This window comes from Sinohyriopsis cumingii, chromosome 18, assembly GCF_028554795.1.
Source record: "Sinohyriopsis cumingii isolate HCF-2022 chromosome 18, ASM2855479v2, whole genome shotgun sequence".
Taxonomy (NCBI): domain Eukaryota; kingdom Metazoa; phylum Mollusca; class Bivalvia; order Unionida; family Unionidae; genus Sinohyriopsis; species Sinohyriopsis cumingii.
Genome location: NC_142978.1, coordinates 85,871,745 through 85,896,298, shown reverse-complemented (window position 1 = coordinate 85,896,298; position 24,554 = coordinate 85,871,745). Strand labels below are relative to the sequence as shown.

The window sequence follows — 24,554 nt, the reverse complement described above, 5'->3', positions numbered from 1 at the left end:
CATGGGAAATAAATCCTGATATGGACAAACAGAAAACACAAAAGCGTCGACATTACACAATTTTACATGACTATTTCTACAGAAATTAAAAGCTTGACAAATTCGAAGTTACAAATAGTTGGCTTCGACTTGATGCTGATGCTAAAATATAATTTATATAGACATAGAAATTGATGAGCCATATTGCCATCTGTTGTTGTATAAATTTACGTAACCGTAAATTATATCCCGGATATTTCATTGTTTTAGTGGTAGGTTTTTGGATGCCTAATAAGCAAACTGAATGAATTACTTAATTTTATTTGTGAGTGGATGTCTTGTTCTATTCTTCTGGTTTAAACAGCTTAGTTTCAATGTTCTAAGGCCGCGTATTCAGTAATATTCCTTTCCTTTCCGGGTTTCGGAATTCCACTTAGGGTTGTGAGCAATTGCAATAAGTGTTACATCACTGAATGTGTGGCCAGGAGAAGAGAAGTATTCTGCAGCTGGACTTGGGTAAATTTACACAAAAAGCAGACGGCTATATGGCTCATCCATTTCTAGGTTTCTGTTTGTTTTGTCACTGTTTTGTATTTGCCTCTGAAAAGGACGCATTTAGAGTCGAAAACTCTTAGGCTAGTTAGAAACTAGTTTAGCACTGTTCATGTCAGCTTATTGCATTTATTTTAATCAATCCCTGACACATGCAAAGGACAGTTATTCTCCATGTGATATATTGTTGCTGTTGTGGGGTTTAACGCCATTTTTCAGCACACGATAGGCTATACATGGCGGCCAGTATTAATGGTGGAGGAAGAACCCGGGAAAACACCGGAAAAAAACACCGACTCACGAGAAGCTACTGGCAAGCTTTCTCACATACCCACACTGTCTGAATCTGAGACTCGAACCGACGCAGATAGAGGTGAGATGGCAGTGATCTTAACGGAGAGCACATTAGACCACTCGGCCACTAGGGGCCCCCATATGATATACTAATACGATATAACTAAACTGATCAAAACCTGCAAATTATAGATACGGTCAATATTCTTCCAATATTTCATAATCGAACAAGCACGGAGTAAAGGTGACTAAATTGAGATGAAAGGAAGGCCTTAAAGACAAAACATACATAATTTAATTCTAAAGTAGAAATTCAACCGTCAGTGTATATTGCTTAGATTTTGATTCTGTGACATTTATTTCAGTTCCTTACCACTTTCTTTGCAGATGAGATTGACTTCTCCTGGCTCTGGGCATTTACCACTGTATGAAGAAAGACCGCATATTATTCAAACTATATTACACGATATATCCGCATATTATTAGGTGTGTGTGTGTGTGTGTGTGTGCATAACTTGTAAGCTATTTTCATACTTTATCTGACACAGTACTAATGTAGTGATGTACAAAATAAGACCAGTGTAGTATTCTGATACAAGAATAATGTAATGATACACGAAATAAGAACATGGGAGTATTGTTGTGCAAATGTATAGTTCAGTAAAGGTATTCCATGACTCCTTTTTGCAAAGATATCCTATATTATCATTTCTCAAAGGTTCTATTTTGTAAAGTTGTCCCATGATTCCGTTGATAGCAAAATATTTTGACTCAGATTTAATCGTAAATTTTTTACTCATTATTATGTATATCTATATTTTTCTTTGATTTTATCTAATTTGTTATAATTGTTATTCTCAACTGTAAACCGTACAGATATCTTTAGTTAAAGTTTGCGTATGTAACCTGAGTATCTCAAGAGCGTAGTATTACATAGGATCTATTAACAGATGCTGACGTATGTGTTGACAATTAATAATAATAATTTATAAGGAACTTTACATTCATTTAGGACTTCAATATACCTTTGTAAGGATTAGTTTGGATTCACTTCATCATACTCTAAGTTCCTCTCACGTATTTCATTTATAACTTTGATAATTGAATTGTTTGTTACATGTTACAAATAAGATGTTTTTGTTTCGTTCTGTTGCTTAGTTTATGACCATAGAATCATAACATCATCAATCGAAAACTGATAAGAGGGGTTAAACAGAAAGATATATAATCATTTTGGAAGTGTAATGTAACTTTCATTAGACATCCAGATGGAGTATGTGTATACTTCATCAGTATTTCCGATGACATAGGCACATAAATGGAATATATACGTTCTTCATCAAATATACTGATAATAAAGAAGCCCAGATGAAGTATATACATTATTCGTCTGTTGTATTAACAGTACAGACATCCAGATGGAGTGTGAACATTCTTCATCTATTTTACTAATAACAGAGATACCCTGATGGAGTACACGTTTTTATTCTATTTTACTGATAATATAGACACCCTGATGGAGTACACGTTTTTATTCTATTTTACTGATAATATAGACACCCTGATGGAGTATACATGTTTTTATTCTATTTTACTAATAATAGAGACACACTGATGGAGTATACATGTTTTTATTCTATTTTACTAATAATAGAGACACCCTGATGGAGCATACATGTTTTTATTCTATTTTACTACTAATACAGACACACTGATGGAGTATACATGTTTTTATTCTATTTTACTAATAATAGAGACACCCTGATGGACACCCTGATGGAGCATATATGTTTTTATTCTGTTTTACTAATAATAGAGACACCCTGATGGAGGATACATGTTTTTATTCTATTTTACTAATAACAGAGACACCCTGATGGAGTATACATGTTTTTATTCTATTTTACTAATAACAGAGACACCCTGATGGAGTATAAATGTTTTTATTCTATTTTACTAATAATAGAGACACCCTGATGGAGTACACGTTTTTGTTCTATTTTACTAATAACAAAGATATTTGGAAAGGCATTATTGTCCACCTTTGTTATAACTGAAACTAATAGAAACAGAAATTGTGGTAACATTGACATTTGTTGTAGACATTAAACATAAAAAACAATGCTATTCAGCTGTTGCCTTATTTCAATATTCAAATGGTTATTATGCATTACACATGAAAACAATGCTATTCAGCTGTTGCCTTATTTCAATATTCAAATGGTTATTATGCATTACACATGAAAACAATGCTATTCAGCTGTTGCCTTATTTCAATATTCAAATGGTTATTATGCATTACACATGAAAACAATGCTATTCAGCTGTTGCCTTATTTCAATATTCAAATGGTTATTAGGCATTACACATAAAAACAATGCTATTTAGCTGTTGCATTATTTCAATATTCAAATGGTTATTATGCATTAAACATGAAAACAATGCTATTCAGCTGTTGCATTATTTCGATGTTCAAATGGTTATTAGGCATCAAACATGAAAACATTTCTATTCAATTGTTACCTTATTTCGATGTTCTGATGGATATTATATATGCTATTGATCAGTATCATCGTCGTATTGACTTTCAGTGGGAGGAAGGAAACACTGGCCATCTCTCTGAAATTGGAAGGAGCTACTGAAATAATTAATACCAAAAGAAGTTTTCCAAAATCTCCCTTTCTCGATTAACTTTTTGGTTGAAATACTTTTCAATTTTTTTTAGTAGAAAACGTGTTTCTTGGCCTTCTTAAATGCATGTGCAGACCGCTCAGGTGGCCTAATGGTTAGAGCGTCTGCCTCGAGTGCGAGAGGTCGAGGGTTCGAACCTAGGTCGATTCATACCAAAGACTTATAAAAATGGTACTAACAGCTGCCTCGCTAGGCGTTCATCATTAAGAGGTTAGTGTTAGAACTGGTCGGCCTGGTATTATGATAATGTGACTGGATGGGACATGATGCTACATGTCTGCGGCATGATGCCCCAGTGCTAGACATCACTATAAACTGCCACATTGCAGACATCGTAACAATATCACTGAAAAATTGTTAAACAACTTTAAAAATCCAACTCACACACACACACACACACACACACACACACAAAGACATGTCCTTCTTTTGCACGTAACGATATGTTTGCTTTTGTGAATACATTTAATCAATTAAACAACAATAGAACCTCTCTTAATTAAATTATAAGACCTATACATATCCTGTTATGATAGCTGATTAAAGAATATAACACTGGACATGACCCAAATCACATCGATTTATCAGAGTGATGAACTGAAGCAGGTAAGCCATTCAACCCGTGCATTGAAGTGAAACAAAATATTTGTACCTACCGACTACTTCGGGTCAATATGTCGGACCTTTCTAAGTTGTGTTATAAGGCAATAAACTTTAACAAAGATGTGAAACCCTTTTTGAAAGCATTAGGAGGATACATTAAATGCGACCACACGCGTTCTAGAATGTATACTTCAGATAAGTTCATTTGCAATTTACATCGATTCAAACTATATTTCAGTAGATTATAACAAATGTCTGACTGCACATAATAAATCTTCACCTTTTGTCGTAAATATAAAACTCTTAATATTTTTATATTGTACACAAGGAAATTTATTGAAATTACCCCAGTATAAATAAAATTATACATTATTTTACAAATTGATTCTTATGGGTCATGTTGAAATCAATAGAACTGATGGTGATGGTTCATGTTGAACATGAAAGGTGTTAGGCCTTCAAAGAAGCCAAAAGGAAAGTTAATTTAAATGGATAACTAAATCCGCATAAATCCGTTCATAATCCTCTTGATATTGCTGACCTTTTACGGCCATGAAAAGAAGTTCAATATGGAATTCAAATACGTTTTGACACGGGTAAATCTCACAAATCTCATTCTAAACACTGCAGTCAACTCTGTAACCTAAGTACCATGACTCATCTGACAGGTTCAGATGGCGTGTATGAGAACTTTTACAATGACAAAGTGAGGATTATCATTGTGATCTAGTTGAAAGTGAAAAGTGTCAAATTTGTAAGTTCTTAGCTCACATTAAAGTATTTGGATCAATGAGAACTATGAGTTAGCAATGAAAGCTAATGGGATAAACCTTGCATAGAACCCTAAAGCTGTAAGAACTACCCTTCATATATTGACACGATAATTTTTAGTCTGGTTCTAGCTGCACCAAATATATATCCAACATACAATCTATATATATTATTATAATTTAATGGACAAATGTTAGTGGGAACTTTTCATTAATTTACTGACTGAATAACTGACTGACACTCTGACAGGCAGGGAGACATAGACAAACAGGTACTTAGAGAGATAGATAGATAGATAGATAGATGGACAGACAGACAGGTGGGTGGGTAGACATATGAATAGATAAATAGGTGGGTGGGAAGGTCGGTGAGTGGATAGATAGATAGATAGATAGATAGATAGACCTGTATTCGGCCGTTTTGCAGAGCGCATGTCCGAGGGCAGTGGTCCAGCCAACTCCACATACCGGGTACCATTTGTTCTCGTACATGATTCTAAGGCTGCCATTAATGTTTGTAATGCTGACTGTGATATCCAAAACAATATAATCGATTCATCAAAGACAACAAAGTTACATCAACAATACGAACAAATGAAGAATATAAAGATAACACGGGTCTTGTAGTAAATGAACATGCATTATAATTCTAAAGATATATTATGGAAGCATTTACGTAATGTGTGGCTTTTGTATTATTTTAAAAAAATACCAAGTACATGATGTACGTGATAGTATTCAGAAATAGAAAATATTTCAACCTAAAAGTTCGAAGCCATCCTTATTTTTTGTCTTTACAAAGATAATTTAAGATAAAGGATATGAATTATTAAATAGCCTTTTTAAAATCCAGTCTAATTCCATCCGTAACATATTTATTTCCTATATTTCCTAACAAAAGAGAAGCTTTGGAGTGATTTCTGAAGATGCCATCATTAATTAAGTGATTCTTAAAAGAATGATCCAAGAGAATAGGTATTACTAAAAACCACGACAAACGTTTAATTCCAGTACATAAAGACAATTTAAATCAGAGACGATGAAATTAAAATGAGTATGTGATGTGCAGTCTGTGTTACAAGACAAGGATGACATATCGCTCTATCTTTTCAATAATAGAATGTGATGTGCAGTCTGTGTTACAAGTCAATGATGACATATCGCTATTTCTTTTCAATCACATAATGTGATGCGCAGTCTGTGTTACAAGTCCATGTCAAGAATGACATATCGCTCTATCTTTTCAATAATAGAATGTGATGTGCAGTCTGTGTTACAAGTCAAGGATGGCATATCGCTATATCTTTTCAATAATAGAATGTGACGTGCAGTCTGTGTTACAAGTCCATGTCAAGGATGACATATCGCTCTATCTTTTCAATAATAGAATATGATGTGCAGTCTGTGTTACAACTTTAGGATGACATATCGCTATATCTTTTCAATAATAGAATGTGATGTGCAGTCTGTGTTACAAGTCAAGGATGACATATCGCTATATCTTTTCAATAAAAGGAGATAAAACTGAGAATCACGTGCAAGTAAACATTTATGTGCCAGCACGAGCGGTAAGAATATATTTTGCAATTAATCCATGGTTACGATCGTATAATAACAAGGACTAAACGACCCCTCAACCGACTTTGATATCCGTCAATCAAGTATCTCTTAAAGATTTAAATGGACAGCTAACCAGTTTCACTGCCAGCAACATGTGGTTCTTTACATACTCAGGTTGCAGGAAAAGAACCAGCCCGACCTAGCGTAACAAGTCGAAAGACTTTTCAATATCACATATCCAATATGCATTATTGTATCCACAACGAAACATAGAGATCTTAAAGATGTTATAATTGAAAATGAGAGGAATTTACCCGTATTACAAACTTATCTACCCTTATCACAAACAAGTCACATCACAGACCAGAACCTGAGTTTGATATCTATTTATGGACGAAGGAAAGCGCCATTTAAAAAACCGAAGCAAAGAATGAAATGTCCAAACGAGCGAGATTTCAAGGGTGACCAATGCACCATAACGTGTTGAGAATACAAAAGTAGCGATTTCAGTGAGCATTATGCAAAGCGGGGGGAGCGTCATGTCCATAGAATGTAAATAATCTGACAGTATACGCGTTACCTACTTGGATCGTGTTGGTGCAAGATAAGATTTAACAACTCTTTTGTATGACCTGAGGGACAAAGCATGAGGCATATTCTACATTCCCAGATCTCGGGCTTCATGTCATAAGGCAAATTATTTTAAATTCTCACAAGCAAAAATTAGGCATTAAACTAAAGGTTTACCACAAAAATCTTCGTCCGTCTTGTCCTGACAATCGTGTATCCCATTACATCTTCGGTTTGCCGCAATACATCTATTATAATCGCACTGGAACTGTGCGTCCGAGCAAATAGCTGATGAATGAAGAATTTCCATAAAACCTATTAGTATATTATTACTTTCCAATCTGTATTACAGTTCAGCATAAACGTTAGAGTAATATGTTGCAAAGAACTGCATACTGAAATAGTATGTTGCAAATAATTGCATCTTGAAATTATATTTTGCAAAGTATTGAATATTGAAATTATATTTTGCAAAGTATTGCATATAAAAAGAATGTGTTAAAAAAGTATTGCATATTGAAATAATATATTACAAAGTATTCCATGGCAAAAAATATTTTCCAAGTATTGCATATTTAAATAATATATTGCAAAGTATTGCAATATATTACAACGTACTGCATGCTGAAATAATATTTTGCAAAGTATTGCATATTGAAATGATATATTACAAGGTATTGCATGCTGAAATACTATTTTGCAAAGTAGTGCATATTGAAGTAATATATTACAAGTTATTGCATGCTGAAAAAATATTTTTGGAAAATATTGCATCTTGAAATAATATATTACAAAGTAATGCGTGCAGAAATAGTATTTTGCAAAGTGTTGCATATTGAAATAGTATATTACAAAGTATTCCATGCCGAAAAAATATTTTGCAAAGTATTGCATATTGAAATAATATATTACAAGGTATTGCATGCTGAAATAATATTTTGCAAAGTGTTTCATATTGCAATATTTTATTGCAATGTGTTGCCTATAAGTTTTATTATGAATCCATTCCACTGCTTGTGTAAAAGTCATTTAGATGGAAACAGATAAACAAATTAATATGAAAACATAAATGATATCGCCCTCTACCTTCATCGGTTTTTGTTGTAGTTGATAAACAATAACTCAAATGGATTAGTAAGATTTCAATATAACAATTCAAATGCTTCCAATGGTTTGACAAATGTAGCATACAGTTGGCTTGGGAAATTTAATATGTTCGTAAATAAGTTATTACCGCAGTTTGCTTCATCTTCACCCCCTGCACAGTCTTCTATGGAATCACAGAACCATTCGTCAGCTATACATGTTCCTTCATTGCAAGCTCTTTGCCATGCTGGGCAATCTGAAACTGATACAATCGAAGTACACCTAATCGATACCAAAACTCGAACCAGATTATATATTGGTAGTATAAATAATCAATACTATAAAAAAATCTGTACTCTCGGCATCTGATACATTTCAAGCATATAGAAACGATGCTAAGACCTCTGCACATTACTAAAGTATTGATTTTCAAGGTAACATCCTGGAAAAGAAAATTTGTCAATCTGACCTTTAATTGAGAACACACAGAAACAACAATACTGAAAATATATTTTTTGTTTTAAAATATAAAATGTTAACCTTTACGGTTAATTCAATTGTATACAAAATCACCAGAATGATTACATGCTCTAAGAATTACGTTCCTGATCATAAACAGGAAATGAATGTACCGTAACGTTTTCTTTTTGATTCATCATAAAAAATAACTATTCAGACATATAAATCAAAATTATTAAAACAAAAACAAATGCTTACTTTTAACAGGTGGTGTTTCTATCGTGTATTTAGCCATAAACCCGCGTTCTGATCCGTCCTCATCTGCTGTGAAGTGGATTAGAAGTTTTCTCTCTATCGTGTATATTTCAAATGGTTCTAAAAGTCCACAGTAACGACCTAGTAAGTTGGAGTCCTGAATAGTATTTTTATATACAGTAACACTGTCCTTGCTACAGTTATCACTTTTCTCTAGTTCAAAGGCTTCAAACTGCACCGATATCCTCTGCAAATAAGACCAACAAAATACACCGTTATCCTCTCCAGAATCATAAAACACAACGTACCTATATTTTCTGCATATAACATCAAACAGCATTTACCTATATGTTTTGCAAATAACACGAAATAAAATTTACCTATATCTTTTGCACAATAACATCGAACAAAATTAACCTATATTTCTGCAAATATTATAAAAACAGATTTACCCATATCGTCTGCAAATAGCATGAAAAAGCAAATTTTACCTATATCTTCTGCAAAATGACGCAATGTTGTGAATTTGATATATCAAAGCAATAATATGTTTCTGTTCGTTATGCACATAAAATACTGTGTGCAATCTTCGTATGCATTATCTAGTACTGGTGACAATTAACACAGATATAAAGAACACATAACGGGATTCTCGGGCAGAAATTGTCACTTATTTTTGCAATTACAATGCGACAGCAAACATGTAATTTCCAAAGACAATGAGTACAGTTTTGGCAACCATTATTTCCATTGGTGCTTGATCCGATGGCAGTGGATGGCAAGATTAACGGTTTTTACATAATTAAACATTTTAATGATTCAAACTGTTCGAACATAGCTACGCACTTTAATGACCCTAACTGATTGAAAATAGCTATGCTCTTTAATGATCCTAACTGATTGAAAATAGCTACGCTCTTTAATGATCCTAACTGATTGAAAATAGCTACGCACTTTGATGATCCTAACTGATCAAAAATAGCTACGCTCTTTAATGATCCTAACTGATTGAAAATAGCTACGCACTTTAATGATCCTAACTGATTAAAAATAGCTACGCACTTTAATGATCCTAACTGATTAAAAATAGCTACGCAGTCTGATGATCCTAACTGATTGAAAATAGCTACGCTCTTTAATGATCCTGACTGATTGAAAATAGCTACGCACTTTAATGATCCTAACTGATTGAAAATAGCTACGCTCTTTAATGATCCTGACTGATTAAAAATAGCTACGCTCTTTAATGATCCTAACTGATTGAAAATAGCTACGCACTTTGATGATCCTAACTGATTAAAAATAGGTACGCTCTTTAATGATCCTAACTGATTCAAAATAGCTACGCTCTTTACTGATCCTAACTGATTGAAAATAGCTACGCTCTTTAATGATCCTGACTGATTGAAAATAGCTACGCTCTTTAATGATCCTGACTGATTAAAAATAGCTACGCACTTTAATGATCCTAACTGATTGAAAATAGCTACGCTCTTTAATGATCCTAACTGATTGAAAATAGCTACGCACTTTGATGATCCTAACTGATTAAAAATAACTACGCTCTTTAATGATCCTGACTGATTGAAAATAGCTACGCTCTTTAACGATCCTGTCTGATTGAAAATAGTTACGCTCTTTAATGATCCTGACTGATTGAAAATAGTTACGCTCTTTAATGATCCTGACTGATTGAAAATAGCTACGCTCTTTAATGATCCTGACTGATTGAAAATAGCTACGCTCTTTGATGATCCTGACTGATTCAACATACTATACACTTTAATTACACTTTAATGACTCTACTTGTATCGTTAACACTTTGAAAGACCACAAACATACTGTTTAACTATGTCCGTTTAAATATTACCTAACAGTATTTCTTATAATTAAAAACAGAGGATTTCTTAGTTCTGAAAAATTACAAATAAAACCAGATTAATCGCAAAAGTTGAAATCGGATATATTAATGTACAGCTATTCAGTCAAAAAGTCGCAAAAAGTTAAAGACCCCCACCCCCACCCCCCGTTCTAGTTTTACGATGTTAAATATTATGTATACAAGTGATCTGGAAAAGAAAAAAAGTTTGAAGTCGATATTATTTGGGTATTAAATGATTTGCAGTCGACATCAGTAGGGTATCTAGTCATTTGAAGTCTACATCGTTTGGTATCTAGTCATTTGAAGTCAACATCTGTTGGGTATCTAGTCATGTGAAGTCTACATCATCTGGTATTAAATCATTTGCAGTCAACATCAGTAGGGTATCTAGTCATTTGAAGTTTACATCATTTGGGTATCTAGTCATTTGAAGTCGACCTCTGGTATCTAGTCATTTGAAGTCTACATAATTTGGGTATCTAGTCATTTGAAGTCTACATCATTTGGGTATCTAGTCATTTGAAGTCGACCTCTGTTGGGTATCTAATCATATGAGGTCGACATCACTTGGGTATCTAGTCATGTAAAGTCATCATCAGTTGTGTATCTAGTCAAGTGAGGTCGATATCACTCGGGTATCTAGTCATTTGTCTGTCATATATAAATACATATATATATATATATGTGATATAATCGCATTGATGATTCTGAGTGAAAAAAAAAGTATTAAATACTTACCTAAAATTCCTACAGAGGAAAAAGTGAAATTTCGTCAAGAAAAAATGCTTAAAACGCACTTACATTTCCAGTTAGGCCTAATATGATCCATGTACAGTTCACTGAGTGTGGGTATTTCTTGTTACTTTGCAATCCTGGAGAATCAATAATTCCAGAAGAATTCCTGATGTTCATGCCATCACCACTACAGGCTTGGGGCAATCCAAAACCAAGACTTGGCGTTGTTAGTTGTGTGTCAGATATACCAATTGTTGTCTGTATTGAATTTGTGACTGTTGTTGTTGTATGTTTATAAGTATCAGTAGAACTCTTGTTATTTGGAGTTACGGCTTCAGTAGAACCATGGTTTTTTGGAGTTACGGCTTCAGTACAACCCTGGTTATTTGGAGTTACGGCTTCAGTAGAACCCTGGTTATTTGGAGCTACGGCTTCAGTAGAACCCTGGTTATTTGGAGTTACGGCTTCAGTAGAACCCTGGTTATTTGGAGTTACGGCTTCATTAGAACCTTGGTTATTTGGAGTTACGGCTTCAGTATAGCTCTGATCATCTGGAGTTACCAATTCAGTAGAACTTTGGGTTTTAGGAGTTACAGCTTCGACAGAAATCTGATTATTTCGAATTACATATTCGGTAGAAGCTTGGTTATTTGGAGTAACAGCTCCAGTAGACCGTTGGTCATTTGGAGTTACAGCCTCAGTATAACTCTGGTTACTGGGAGTTACAGCATCAGTAGAATTATGCTTATTTGGATTTACATCAGTTGATGCCCATACAAATTCTTTTGTTGTCGCGTGTCTTGTCTCTTCCCCTGTTATACTTGTACTTCCTGAAAACAGCACACTAGTATTTATTTTATTGGAATTGTTTAACAGATTTGGTGTTATGCTTGATTCAGATGGAATAAACTTCTCAGCTGAAGACATTATTTTTGTTGTCATAATTTGTTTAACTTTCACAGAAGTCTGACCACTTAGTATTGTAGAATCTGGTTGACTAGATGATTCTGTTTTTGGAACGCGTGTTGTTGAATTAATAGAGTCCTCCACATATATGGTACATTGAAATCCGGAGTTTGGCATAAATAAATCAGAAACAAATTTCACAAAAATATTGTTCGTGGAAGACATTACAGAAAATGGCAGATTCGTACCACAAAATGTGCCAACCAATGGCGAAGAGTCAGAATCTCCGTTATATACAGATAAATGGTCCCACAAACACTGTCCATGATACTCCAAATCAAAATGTACAAATTCTATGGAAAAAACCTGAAAGATATGATGCCATGATACACTTGTCTGACAGTAAGAATCAATAACAGAGGCAAGCTTCTAGAAAATAAAACGTCAAATAATGCAAAAATAAGTTTAGATGCAGGGACATAATACACGAAGCTGTATTGGTGCTTGTTTTGGAAAAGATTATCCAAAACCTAAATGGAAGCACTTCAGTATACAGTTTGGCAACAAATATTACTTAGAAAATAATAATAACTAAATGTAACTGGCTAACTTAAAAAGATCTACGCAAAGTGTTCTTTTAGAAATAAAAATACGATTTTAATACAAATTAAGGGTATTAATCCATTAAACGTTCCTTTTTTATCAACGTCAGCAATTTGAATTTCAGAAAATTCTGAAATGTTTAAATTTAATTTTGCTTATTGTACGAGTAAATCTTGTATATACCTTCCCTGCTACGGTTGAAACGTGTAGACCACAGTTGGTGTCTACTGGATAGTTACTTGGAAAATTAGGAGATGTTACTGTGATATTATCTGTGACAAAAACTTCGCCCCTCGAGCAAATATTTATGGACTCGAGTGGCGGTGTGATGATTTCATTCGACTGACTGGTTATTGTTGTTGACACATCTGATGGCTCCTTTAAAACTTGTGAAGGATTTGCTGTTGTTGAAGGTTCCATTGAGAACTGTGCAGGAGTTGCTGGTGTTAATGGTTCCATTGAGAACTGTGCAGTAGTAGCTGCTATTGTTGGTTTATTTGAGTACGTTTGCGTTAATTCCGATGTTGTTTGTTCATCCAAACCTAGAAATGATAATAATAATAATAAGAATAATAATAATAATAATAATAATAATTATTATTATTATTATTTTCATCGTCATCATCATAATCATTATTATTATTATTATTATTATTATTATTATTAATGTTGAAACTGAATATATTTGAAATTAGGAATATTTTAATTAAATTGAAGTAAGTAAATTGTTTTGCTTGATTATGGCAAATAAACGAATACTCTGTCACAAACAAACACCTTGACACATTGAATGTTTCAATAGAACTTTGCTGTATTTTTTCAAAGTCATGATGTACATGTGTTGTTACCATATTACATCGTCCACAAGCTGCCTCTAACCAACCAACTCAAAAGCAACAGCTGTGTTTGTGTTCCCAAAGTATTACTTATGACTCTTATGAAAACATGATCACTGGAAATATCAGAAGAGTTGTTGTTTTTGTTTCTTTCCATGATACTGTCGTCCATGTTAAATACACAAATAAACAACGTACCTGAGTATCTCTCACCTGGGGAATTATTAATCAAAGAAACATTCAGTTTAAATCCGCTTCTTGGAATGATGTGATCGGACTGGAAGCGAAAGCTGACCTCTTTTCCGCTAGTCTGAATAGGCGATGGAATATCCGAGCCACAATATCTGCTCTTCAGAGGTGATTCAGTTGAAGCGCCATCATAAATTTCCAAATAATCCCACATGCAATGCTGTTGATACTCAACATCAAACTTCTCGAATTTTATGTTTAATGCCTAGAAATAAATTAAGAATTTCAATGAAAACCCTAATATAGTATACTTAAAAAATGATTCGATAAGTCTTGTAACGCAGGCATTGTATCGATCCGAACGTCATGAATTCAGAAACTAAAGTCTGTATTGCCTAGAACATTATGAATTCAGTAACAAAAGCCTCACTCTATCGGTTAGAACATTATGAATTCAGTAACATAAGCCTCGCTGTATCGATTAGAACATTATGAATTCAGTAACAAAAGCCTCACTGTATCAATTAGAACATTATGAACCCATGAACAAAAGCCTCGTTAATAATAAAACCTTTTCCAAGCAGTGTTTCACTTTTTAAGTAATAAATGTTCAAACTGTACAAAATGTGTAAAAGTCAATATATAATGTTCCGGGAAAGCTCTATTGCAACAATAAAAATCAAAAGCGTCAATAGCGAGATGGATTTGTGTTTCTATGTGCAACGATAATAATCAGAGAAAATGGCAAGAAATGTGCAAAACGCATATGATTTTTCAACAGATTATACAAGGCACCGCTGTTTCAGTTTCAATTAATCGAACTTTGAAGGAATTTCAGCAGATGCTTGAGAAGATTGCGACATTTGATTCAGATTTCTATACAGGATTTGGATAATGAATATTCATTGCCATCACTATTTTTTAATAATATGTAAAAAGTAAATGTATTATAACTATATTTAATCGCCCTTATATTTTCTTGCTTTCTGCTTTAGAAAAAAAGATTAATAGAAACAAATAAGCTAACATATACTAACGAAGTGTCCACTAAATGACAGTACTAAGGATGAAACATATGGAAAGTTTTCTCATAAAAATATTTTTCCTTACAGAAGATTTACTTATTATCGTCAGCCCACATATAATACTTGTTGGATACATTCCCGTGTCCTTATCCTTCGGTGACATTAATGCGATGGATTTGTAGATTGTTAGTTTCTCAACTGAACATATGTCGATTTTTTCAGTTTGAAAACTAGGTACAGATGTTGAAGACAGTGATGGTGTATTCGTTAGAATTGTTGTAGTACTTCCGAACGCTAAAGCAAACACCACTTTTGAATGGTGTGTTGAAGATGTGGAGGAGTAAAGGGAATGCAAAAATGGAATGACAGAAAGAGATGACAATGTCCCTGTAGTAAGTTTTGGGGTGGCAGTTGAGACCGATGTTGTCGTTCCTGATTCAGTCGTTGGTTTTTCGTCCACTCCTGTAATGCAGAAAGACAGTTTTATTATATTATCAAAATTAAGAAACGCGCCAACTTAAGGTGTTTTTGAAAACGGTGCACCACCCCACCCACAACAAATTAGATTGTAGAAAATTGATGGTACAGCTGTTTGGATATTTTTAAAATTCTGGTGAAACAGTTTTATTTAGGCGTGTTGCTATGGAAATAACCTTTTTACATGCATACTGTTAAGATAGCTGCATTAAGTGACTTCATTTGACTGTGTAGATGTTGTGTATACTAAATTCATGTATCGTGTGTTTCTGCTCTGCCTTTGAATGTTAGGAATCATAATGTGGGAAATATATATGAACTCTTTCAATCGTAATTATCAAAAGGATGCTAGGGAATATCACGTTCATTTCATTTTGAGTGATGTGATGAGAATCTTATTGCTGTTGGAAATATAGTCGAAATTACACTACAATTTTGAAATGTGAAATCAAGTTTTAGAACCCATGACATAGCTCAATTAATTCGGATTTGCAGAACAAAGAAAGTACATCTTGAGGAAATTCAAGATGCAAAAATGTAAGTATATTTTCTGCCATTCTTATTACCAGCTAAAGAAGCCATGTTGATGTCTGTCACTTGCACGCTCATTGTACAGACCCCAGCTATTTTATGTCCTATATGGCGTCTATCGCTAGCCGAAATATGAAACATTTTATCAACAAAGTTGACACGGAAAATTGCAAAGTAGCTGGTGTGTGACAATCCAGCCAGCCAGCCGAATAAGAATTATTCGTTGTCTTGCCTTATTAGTTCTGAGGCCCTTACTGTTCTACAAAAGCCTTCAGTTGCATTTATTCCCCACGAATTAAGTACTTTCACTTGTAAAATGGTACGTCTCTGATCGATATGCGATAGCCCTTGCGCTCAGTATCTTTTCCATACTATTTTTATATACTCCAGATAGCACTGTTCATAGTCAGAGCCACTTCATAACGGAAAAGTTACGAACATTTCTCCTAAATAACTGTTTTAATGATCAGAATGGTATTTTCAATAATGCGTCTCTCACGTTTGTTGTGGACATAGCGAATGTCACGTTCATTCACTTGCTTGTTTGAAAGTTTTATTTGTGACTCAGTACACTCATCCACATTGTTCACTTTATCGTCTCTATTTTCAAGTAGACAAAACAGCTGCTTTAGTTCATCCACAAACAAATCTAATAAAACTAAAACCTAAATAGTCGAGCTACTACATGATCGTGCATGATTTGTTTACAAAGTAGTTCCTCATACACTATATTATTTTTAGGCACACGTGTCGTGAACGTACGTGCAATATCAAGGTGTTCAGTATAGTAAAATACTGCACGATTCAGCAAATGTGATGTTAACGGAAAAAAAGGAGTATATAATAGCATTAAATATAAATTGTATATTCAATAGTAACAAAACACGGCACTTAGGAGAATGTGAAATTTATTTTCACACAAGCAATTAATTGTCACGGTTTCTTAAAATACTTGCTCATGCTAATGTTTCACTGTGAACCTGAGAATCAGCAATATACATAAAATATAACTATCCTTTCGCCTCAAACTACCATAATTGTACGTTACACAATTGTACGCTACACTAAACTACGTTGCACAAAACCATGTTACACAATTCTGCATTACAGTGTAGAATATTACCTGAATATGACACATCGATATGTACAATTTCGATTATTGGTGTGTTATGTCTGTCATCTTAGCAGTCTGTTTTATTACGCCATACAGTCAACTCTTGTAAAAAATGTACTGTAAGGAACAACAGTATGAGAAATTTAAGTTGATAATACAAATGATTGCCAATATCTCTTATAGTCACCATAGTTATAACGTTGCCTTGTGCATGAAGTAGTCTCACATGTAACGTAGCCTTGAGTATAACGTAACACTGTGTGTACAGTATAATTTATCAGGTCCGAACATGGTCCCGCTTTTGTAATGTAGTTAAATGATTCATCTGAGAAGTGTCTGTCTAGCTATTTATCTAGCTATGAAGTGTCTGTCTAGCTATTTATCTAGTTATGAAGTGGCTGTCTAGCTATTTATCTAGCTGAAAAGTGCCGTCTAGCTATTCATCAAGTTACATGCCTGCACACGTGAAGAAGGCATATCCTTGTAGTTACTCGTCGATCATAGTTGGATTATTTCATCAGTCTGATCATTCGTCTGCCCGTACAAGCATCCATTGTTTAAAACATACATTCACACACACACACACACACACACACACACACACACACATATATATTTGAAACTAAATATTGCTTAGTGTATATCCGCAAAACGTTCACTGGTAACATATGGTAAAAGTGTGGTATATATTGTCTAACACAACATCTATCAAATGGACATATAGCTCAGCTGGTTAAATCGTGTTGCTAAGAATGGGAAGGTCGTCCCCCCCCCCCTCCTGTAGGCAAATAGTTTTCACCTTTATTTTTTTTAACTCTAAAAGAAAATTTCGCTTTTCCATATTGTAACGATATATAGGTTTCATATCATACATACATATATATATACACCGTCATGTCTTCACTTCAAGATATTTAAGCAGACAATGTTCGTTTATTTATTTAAAGTGTATTTTACTTGAAACATTAGAAAATATATCCATTTATTTTAAAAAAGGCTCAGGATTTGGTTCATAATTGAAATGTTATGTACGAAGTCTGAGTTTGAGTGGCCTATATTCTACATATAGTCCTCATTCATTGAGTGTATGTACGGAACATTAGTGCATGTCGGCGTGGCTTAAAAAAGTGGGCATATATAGGTATGACCCCAAAAAGGTCAAAACGGATCTGGCCAATCAGATAGATGTAAATCGTAATGGTATAAGATTACCTTTGATTAAATTGATCTTTGCTTTAAATCCGGTTTTAGCGATAATTTCATCGGATACAAATTTTAAGAACAGATAACGGCCAGTGGAAGCTAATGGACCAGGAAGAGACATTCCGCATAATTTCCCTAGCACCGTCCCTGTGTCGTTGGCGCCATCAAAAATCTGCAGACTGTCCCAGCTGCACAAACTGTTGCCTTCTACGTCAAAATGAAGGAATGATATCTCGAGCTGTAAATTGGTATAAATTAGTCAGACAGCTACACTTTTGGCACTTTACCCCCACAACACCCTCCACCCCACCCCACCCCACATACATACATACATACATACACACATACTACATGTCTCTGTGGCATGACTCCTCAGTACTAGATATTACTATAAATTGTCACACTGCAGACATCGCAGCGATATGACTGCAAATTTTTAAAGCTACTTTAAAAAAGAGATATTACCGTCATTATCATCATCATCATTGTCATCATCGTCATCATCATCATCATCATCATCATCAATCAATCAATCAAGGGTCGCATGACACGTTGGTAAATATTGTCGGATATATACAAGTGAGACGAATTTACAACAAGCGCGAAGTGGGGTAAGGTGTTGTGCTGAAGAGTGAATTTAATCTTCTAAAGTTGGTCATACAGTCCATTCAAGGAATTTTCAGGAGTTTTTCTGATGTCATTACATCATGTGATTGGACAGCTCATTCATTTTCAGGTTCCTCCAGATATCGCTTAAGGTAACCCCGCCGTTTTCATACTTACAGCGGAGTCGGGTTTAAACAAGGTACGGATCATAATTGCATATTTAATTTACATATTAAACAAGAACAACACAAGAAATATTTCAGACAATCAACCAATGAAAAGTTACACCTTTTTTTAAAACAAATTTGATTGAAGCATCCAAACCCGCTAAAAGTTTATTATTCTGAATCAATGCTGAGTGTATGAATTACGATGACATTTTACTGAAAATAGACGTCTGACACTGTTGCAAGATTGTACATCGCAGAATGACTGTAACTGGCAATAATTCAGTTGCTTGACATGAAGAATAATTTTGCTGACAGTTTCTTTTTGGAAATATGAAAAAACTCAGTCGCTGCGTATAATTTTAAATTTTAAACATTATGAACACAAATTTAAATCACCTTGCTTCCAATATTTGCTTGAAGAGAAACCGTACACAGGATATTCGTGGGGTACATACTATATTCTTCAAACCCTGGGGACGTTAAATGTAGAAAATTGTCTACGACAGTAATACTTTCAGTTGTGGAGCACATCTCAGCAACGTTAGACACAAACGCAGGTACTGTAGATGAAAAGGCAGAAACTGGCGATGCTTGTGTTGAAGGCGTTAAAGAGATCGGAATCGTCTCAACTGTTGAATCAGTATTGCCAACTGATCCAGAAGGAGTATGATCTGTTGTTGTCATTAAAGGTAAGCTCGCCAACGAAGCATTCGTTGGAGTACTCCTCGAAGCTGATGATAATGTAGATAGTTCTATCTCTGTCTGTGAAAAGGTCGCGACCGTCGATGCCAAATTTGTGTTCGTGTCACTTGGAGAAGTTGATGTTGGTTGAGTATTTACATCAGCTGGATAGAATACAGAAAATCAAAATAAAACAATTCAAAGTGGGTTAATTTTTGACACTGTAAATCGTACTGGTTTAAACATATTTTATTTCCTAAATCATGCAAACCATGTTGGGCTACAAGTTCTCACAACATTAGATAACTCCCTTCCCAGGGCTACGATTTAGCTTCAGCAGACTGAGTTGTAGATTCTGCAGTTTTCACAATAACAGTTAGTGTCATATCTGAAAGATGTATAATGAACCAATTAATCAGATCTGACTCTATTCCATACCTTTTAAGTTTATGGACAACACCATTATGCCAGACTCGGTCGAACCCCTTTTATACATAGCAAAATATTACACACGTTTCTTCCCCACGATCGAGTGCTTTCCAAATAATATTGTACATATGTATCAGCTGGTACACGGTTGGGTGATTCGGATGAAAGCCCGATTTAATATAATTTGACAGTAAGTTCAAGATAACATTTATAAAAAAATATGTATCGTTGCTTATAAAAACAAATATCAAGACACTGGAGATAGATTTTTACGGTGAAAATAGAACAACAACTTAAATGAATTCCGAGACAAGGTTTAGGTACGGTAGATGTAAATGTCAGATAAAATTAAATATGACACTCTTTTTGCTATTTGTATCATGCAGAATGGATACTAGTATTTATCAGAGACATGTAGGATTTTAAAAAACCCTGGATTATCTGAAACCGTAACATTAAAAAAAAGTTTTACAAAGTATGGCAACGATGTATTTTCAGTTTATCTCAAGACAAGTCAGTTAGGATTCTTTCCTCATTTCTGTACGCGATACTGTATTTTGTATTACACCTTTAATACTATATACTATTACGACTCTATGGTCTTAAAATAAGTAATAGAAAAGAGCGAAAACCTACCAAAATTGTTTTCCCCCTCGAATACAGAGTGAAAATTTAAAAGACCTTACAGTATTGCAAATTAAATCCCAAATAGTCTAAAAGTTCTATCGCCAGTACTAATTAATACAATTCTAATGGTGTTCGAAATAAGATCGAGCGCTGAAGGCGTTGATGTGCCTTTAGTCTTGAATGAACTAAGATGTCAGTAGCCTGCAGTGTGTGATGATATATAATCTTCCAATTAATCATATTAATATAATCAAATATGTCCTTATCTGAATTCGATATAATTCCAAACTAAGATTTTGTCCAAGAATATTTAAACGTTCTTTGTATTTCCAGTGAATAATAATTTGAATAAATAATTTCATCCAAATCGAAATCTAAACACAACAGTAAGATTGATTCAGCCTAAAGATGTTAAAGCAAGAATTACTATTTTTAATGTAAAAAAGATTATATATAAAAAACTGAGACACAAAAGAAAAGCTAGGATGTAGCACAAAAGAGTTCATTTCTAGAACACCTTAAATTGTTTTAAAAAATATAAGATTTGCACTAGAATTATAATAAGGAATGTGGTAAACATTAGGCAGGCTGGGTATCTTTATGGGAATACTAATGCCCTAGACCCAGACCCCAATAAATGTGTTTATTTACGTTGATAATAATCCTAATACTTAACCCACACTCAAAACATATTAGCTAGGTATTATTTGTTTAAAAAATGATGGGTTGTACTTAGGTACACAATTAACTCGATTTTGGACAAGTCCAAAATACAATTATATGTACCATACAAACATGGAGAAAAAACTAAGAACAATACAAATTAAATATACATTACAATACTGTGGATTTTGTCATACTTGTCTACACTATATACTATATATTTTATCATATATTTCTATACCCGATACTGTAGTCTTTATCATACATTTTTTTATAATAGATACTGTAGTCTTCATCATACTGTATTAAACTTAGGGAATGTGAGATTTGTATTTACGTTTCCGTTTAAAGCTTTGTTAGGTTTTAACAATTATTTGTTGATTATACGGGAGTTGGTGTTGGAAAGATATTTCGCAATTCAACTTATTTGCCAATTTCGGGGAGCGTGCGTCATAAATGTACAGTTTTCATGGAGCATCCGTCATAATGTACAGTATTCACGAGACTTTGTGACAGCATGGATTATTTTCGTAAAATGGACCCTCACTAATATGTTGGCACAGAGAATTGTCTGGATTCTTTAGGTATACGAATTTAGTAATTTTAGATAGGAATAATTCTTTTTGTTTGGCACAGGGAATATGAGATAGGAATAATTCTTTGTGTTTGGCACAGGGAACATGAGATAGGAATAATTCTTTGGTGTTTGGGTCGTGTTTTGCATTGCGTGGCGTGAATTATTAGTATTCAGCTTGGAAAGAATTAATACAAGTAACAGAAATACGAAACAATATAAACCATGCAAGTGTGAAATTAGAGATTCGTGATGTGTGATCATTATATGCTTAGAGAAATATGTCTGTGTTATTTGCGCATTTAAGCTACCTTCAGTTGACAACGACTCTTGTCTTGAGGGCCTTGGAAATAACTTTCTATACTAGATACTGTATTTTTTATATTAGATACAATAGTTTTTGTCATACCTTTTATACTAGATAATGTAGTTTCTGTCATAACATCTTATACTAGATACTGCATATTCTGTCATAACTTTTTATATTAGACACTAGTTTCTGTCATACCTTTTTATACTACTGTATTTTTATCGTATCCTTTTATACTAGATACTGTAGTTTCTCTCAAGCCCTTCACATACTAGATACTGTACTGTAGTCAAACCTTTTCAAACTCGATAGTGTAGTTTCTTTCATGCCTTTTTATACTACATAATGTATTTTTATCATACCTTTTTGTACTAGATACTGTAGTTTCTTTCATAACATTTTATACTAGATACTGTAGTTGAAGTCATGCCTTTTTCATGCTAGATACTGTTGTTTCTGTCATACGTTTTATACTAGATACTGTAGTTTCTGTGATACCTTTATCTACTAGATACTGTATTTGTATCGTACCTTCTTATTCTAGATACTGTAGTTTCTGTCATAACATTTCATACTAGATACTGTAGTTTCTGTCATAGCTTTTTATACTAGGTACTATATTTCTTATTGTACGCTTTTAATGCTAGATACTGTAGTTTCTGTCATGCCTTTTTCATACTAGATACAATAGTTTCTGTCATACCTTTCCATAATAGATACTGTAGTTTTCGTCATGCCTTTTATACTAGATACTGTATTTTATCATACCTTTTTGTACTAGATACTGTAGTTTCTTTCATAACATTTTATACTAGATACTGTATTTTTATCGTACCATTTTATACTAGATACCATAGTTACGTTCATAACATTTTATACTATATACTGTTGTTTTTGTCATCCCTTTTTCTACTAGATACTGTATTTGCATCATACCTTCTTATTCTAGATACTGTAGTTCCTGTCATACCTTTTTATACTAGGTACTATATTTTTGTTGTACCCTTTTAATGCTAGATACTGTAGTTTCTGTCATGCCTTTTTCATACTAGATACTTTAGTTTCTGTCATACCTTTTTATAATAGATACTGAAGTTTTCGTCCTGCTTTTTATACTAGATGCTGTATTTTATCATACCTTTTTGTACTAGATAGTGTAGATAAAGTCATAACATTTTATACTAGATACTGTAGTTTATGTTATGCCTTTAATAATAGATAATGTAGTTTCTGTCAGACCCTTTTATATTAGATACTGTAGTTTCTTTCATACATTTTTATACTAGTTACTGTATTTTCTGTCATACCCTTTTATACTAGTTACTGTAGTTTCTGTCCTCACATTTATACCAGATACTGTAGTTTTTGTCATGCATTTTTCATATTAGATACTGTAGTTTCTGTCATACCTTTTTATAATAGATACTGAAATTTGAATCATACTTTTTTAATACTAAATACTATATTTGTATCGTACCTTTTTATGCTAGATATTCTTGTTTCTGTCTTACGGTTTTATACTAGATACTGTAGTTTCTGTATTACCTTTTATACCAGATACTGTAGTTTCTGTGATACATTTCCATACTTGATACTGTAGTTTCTATCATATCTTTTTATACTAGATACTGTATTTTTATCGTACCTTTTCATACTAGATACTGTAGGTTTTGTCATAATATTTTATACAAAATACTGTAGTTTCTGTCAGTTCTTTTCATATTGGATACTGTTGTTTCTGTCATACCTTTTTATACTAGATAATTTAATTTCTGTCATATCTTTTTATACTAGCTACTGAATATTTATCTTACTTTTTTATGCTAGATAATGTAGTAACTGTAATGCCTTTTATACTAGATGCTGTAGTTTCTGTCATACCTTTTCCTACTAGATACTGAAGTTTCTGTCATACCTTTTTATACTAGATACTGTATTTTTTGTCATACCTTTTTATACTAGATACTGTAGTTTGTCATACCTTTTTATACTATATACTATAGTTTCTGTCATACCTTTTTGTACTAGATACTGTATTATCTGTCATACCTTTTTATACTAGATACTGTAGTTTATGTCATACCTTTTTATACTATTTACTATAGTTTTGTCATACCTTTTTGTACTAGATCCTGTAGTTTATGTCGTACTTTTTGGTATTAGATACTCTAGTT

General features: G+C 33.5%; 1 protein-coding gene across 1 annotated transcript in view; it reads right to left on the bottom strand.

The window, feature by feature from the left end:
• Positions 1-24,554, bottom strand: part of LOC149777213 (uncharacterized) — an 89,278-nt gene that overhangs the window by 18,476 nt on the left and 46,248 nt on the right. Inside the window, exons 6-17 of the mRNA XM_089941384.1 lie at positions 19,493-19,941; positions 18,330-18,558; positions 15,081-15,457; positions 13,980-14,235; positions 13,129-13,487; positions 11,503-12,708; positions 8,823-9,066; positions 8,254-8,367; positions 7,197-7,307; positions 5,296-5,416; positions 3,349-3,444; positions 1,199-1,248 (exon numbers count right to left, since the gene is read on the bottom strand). Coding sequence (XP_089797510.1) covers positions 1,199-1,248; positions 3,349-3,444; positions 5,296-5,416; positions 7,197-7,307; positions 8,254-8,367; positions 8,823-9,066; positions 11,503-12,708; positions 13,129-13,487; positions 13,980-14,235; positions 15,081-15,457; positions 18,330-18,558; positions 19,493-19,941 — 3,612 coding nt within the window. The remainder of the gene's footprint in view (positions 1-1,198; positions 1,249-3,348; positions 3,445-5,295; positions 5,417-7,196; positions 7,308-8,253; positions 8,368-8,822; positions 9,067-11,502; positions 12,709-13,128; positions 13,488-13,979; positions 14,236-15,080; positions 15,458-18,329; positions 18,559-19,492; positions 19,942-24,554) is intronic.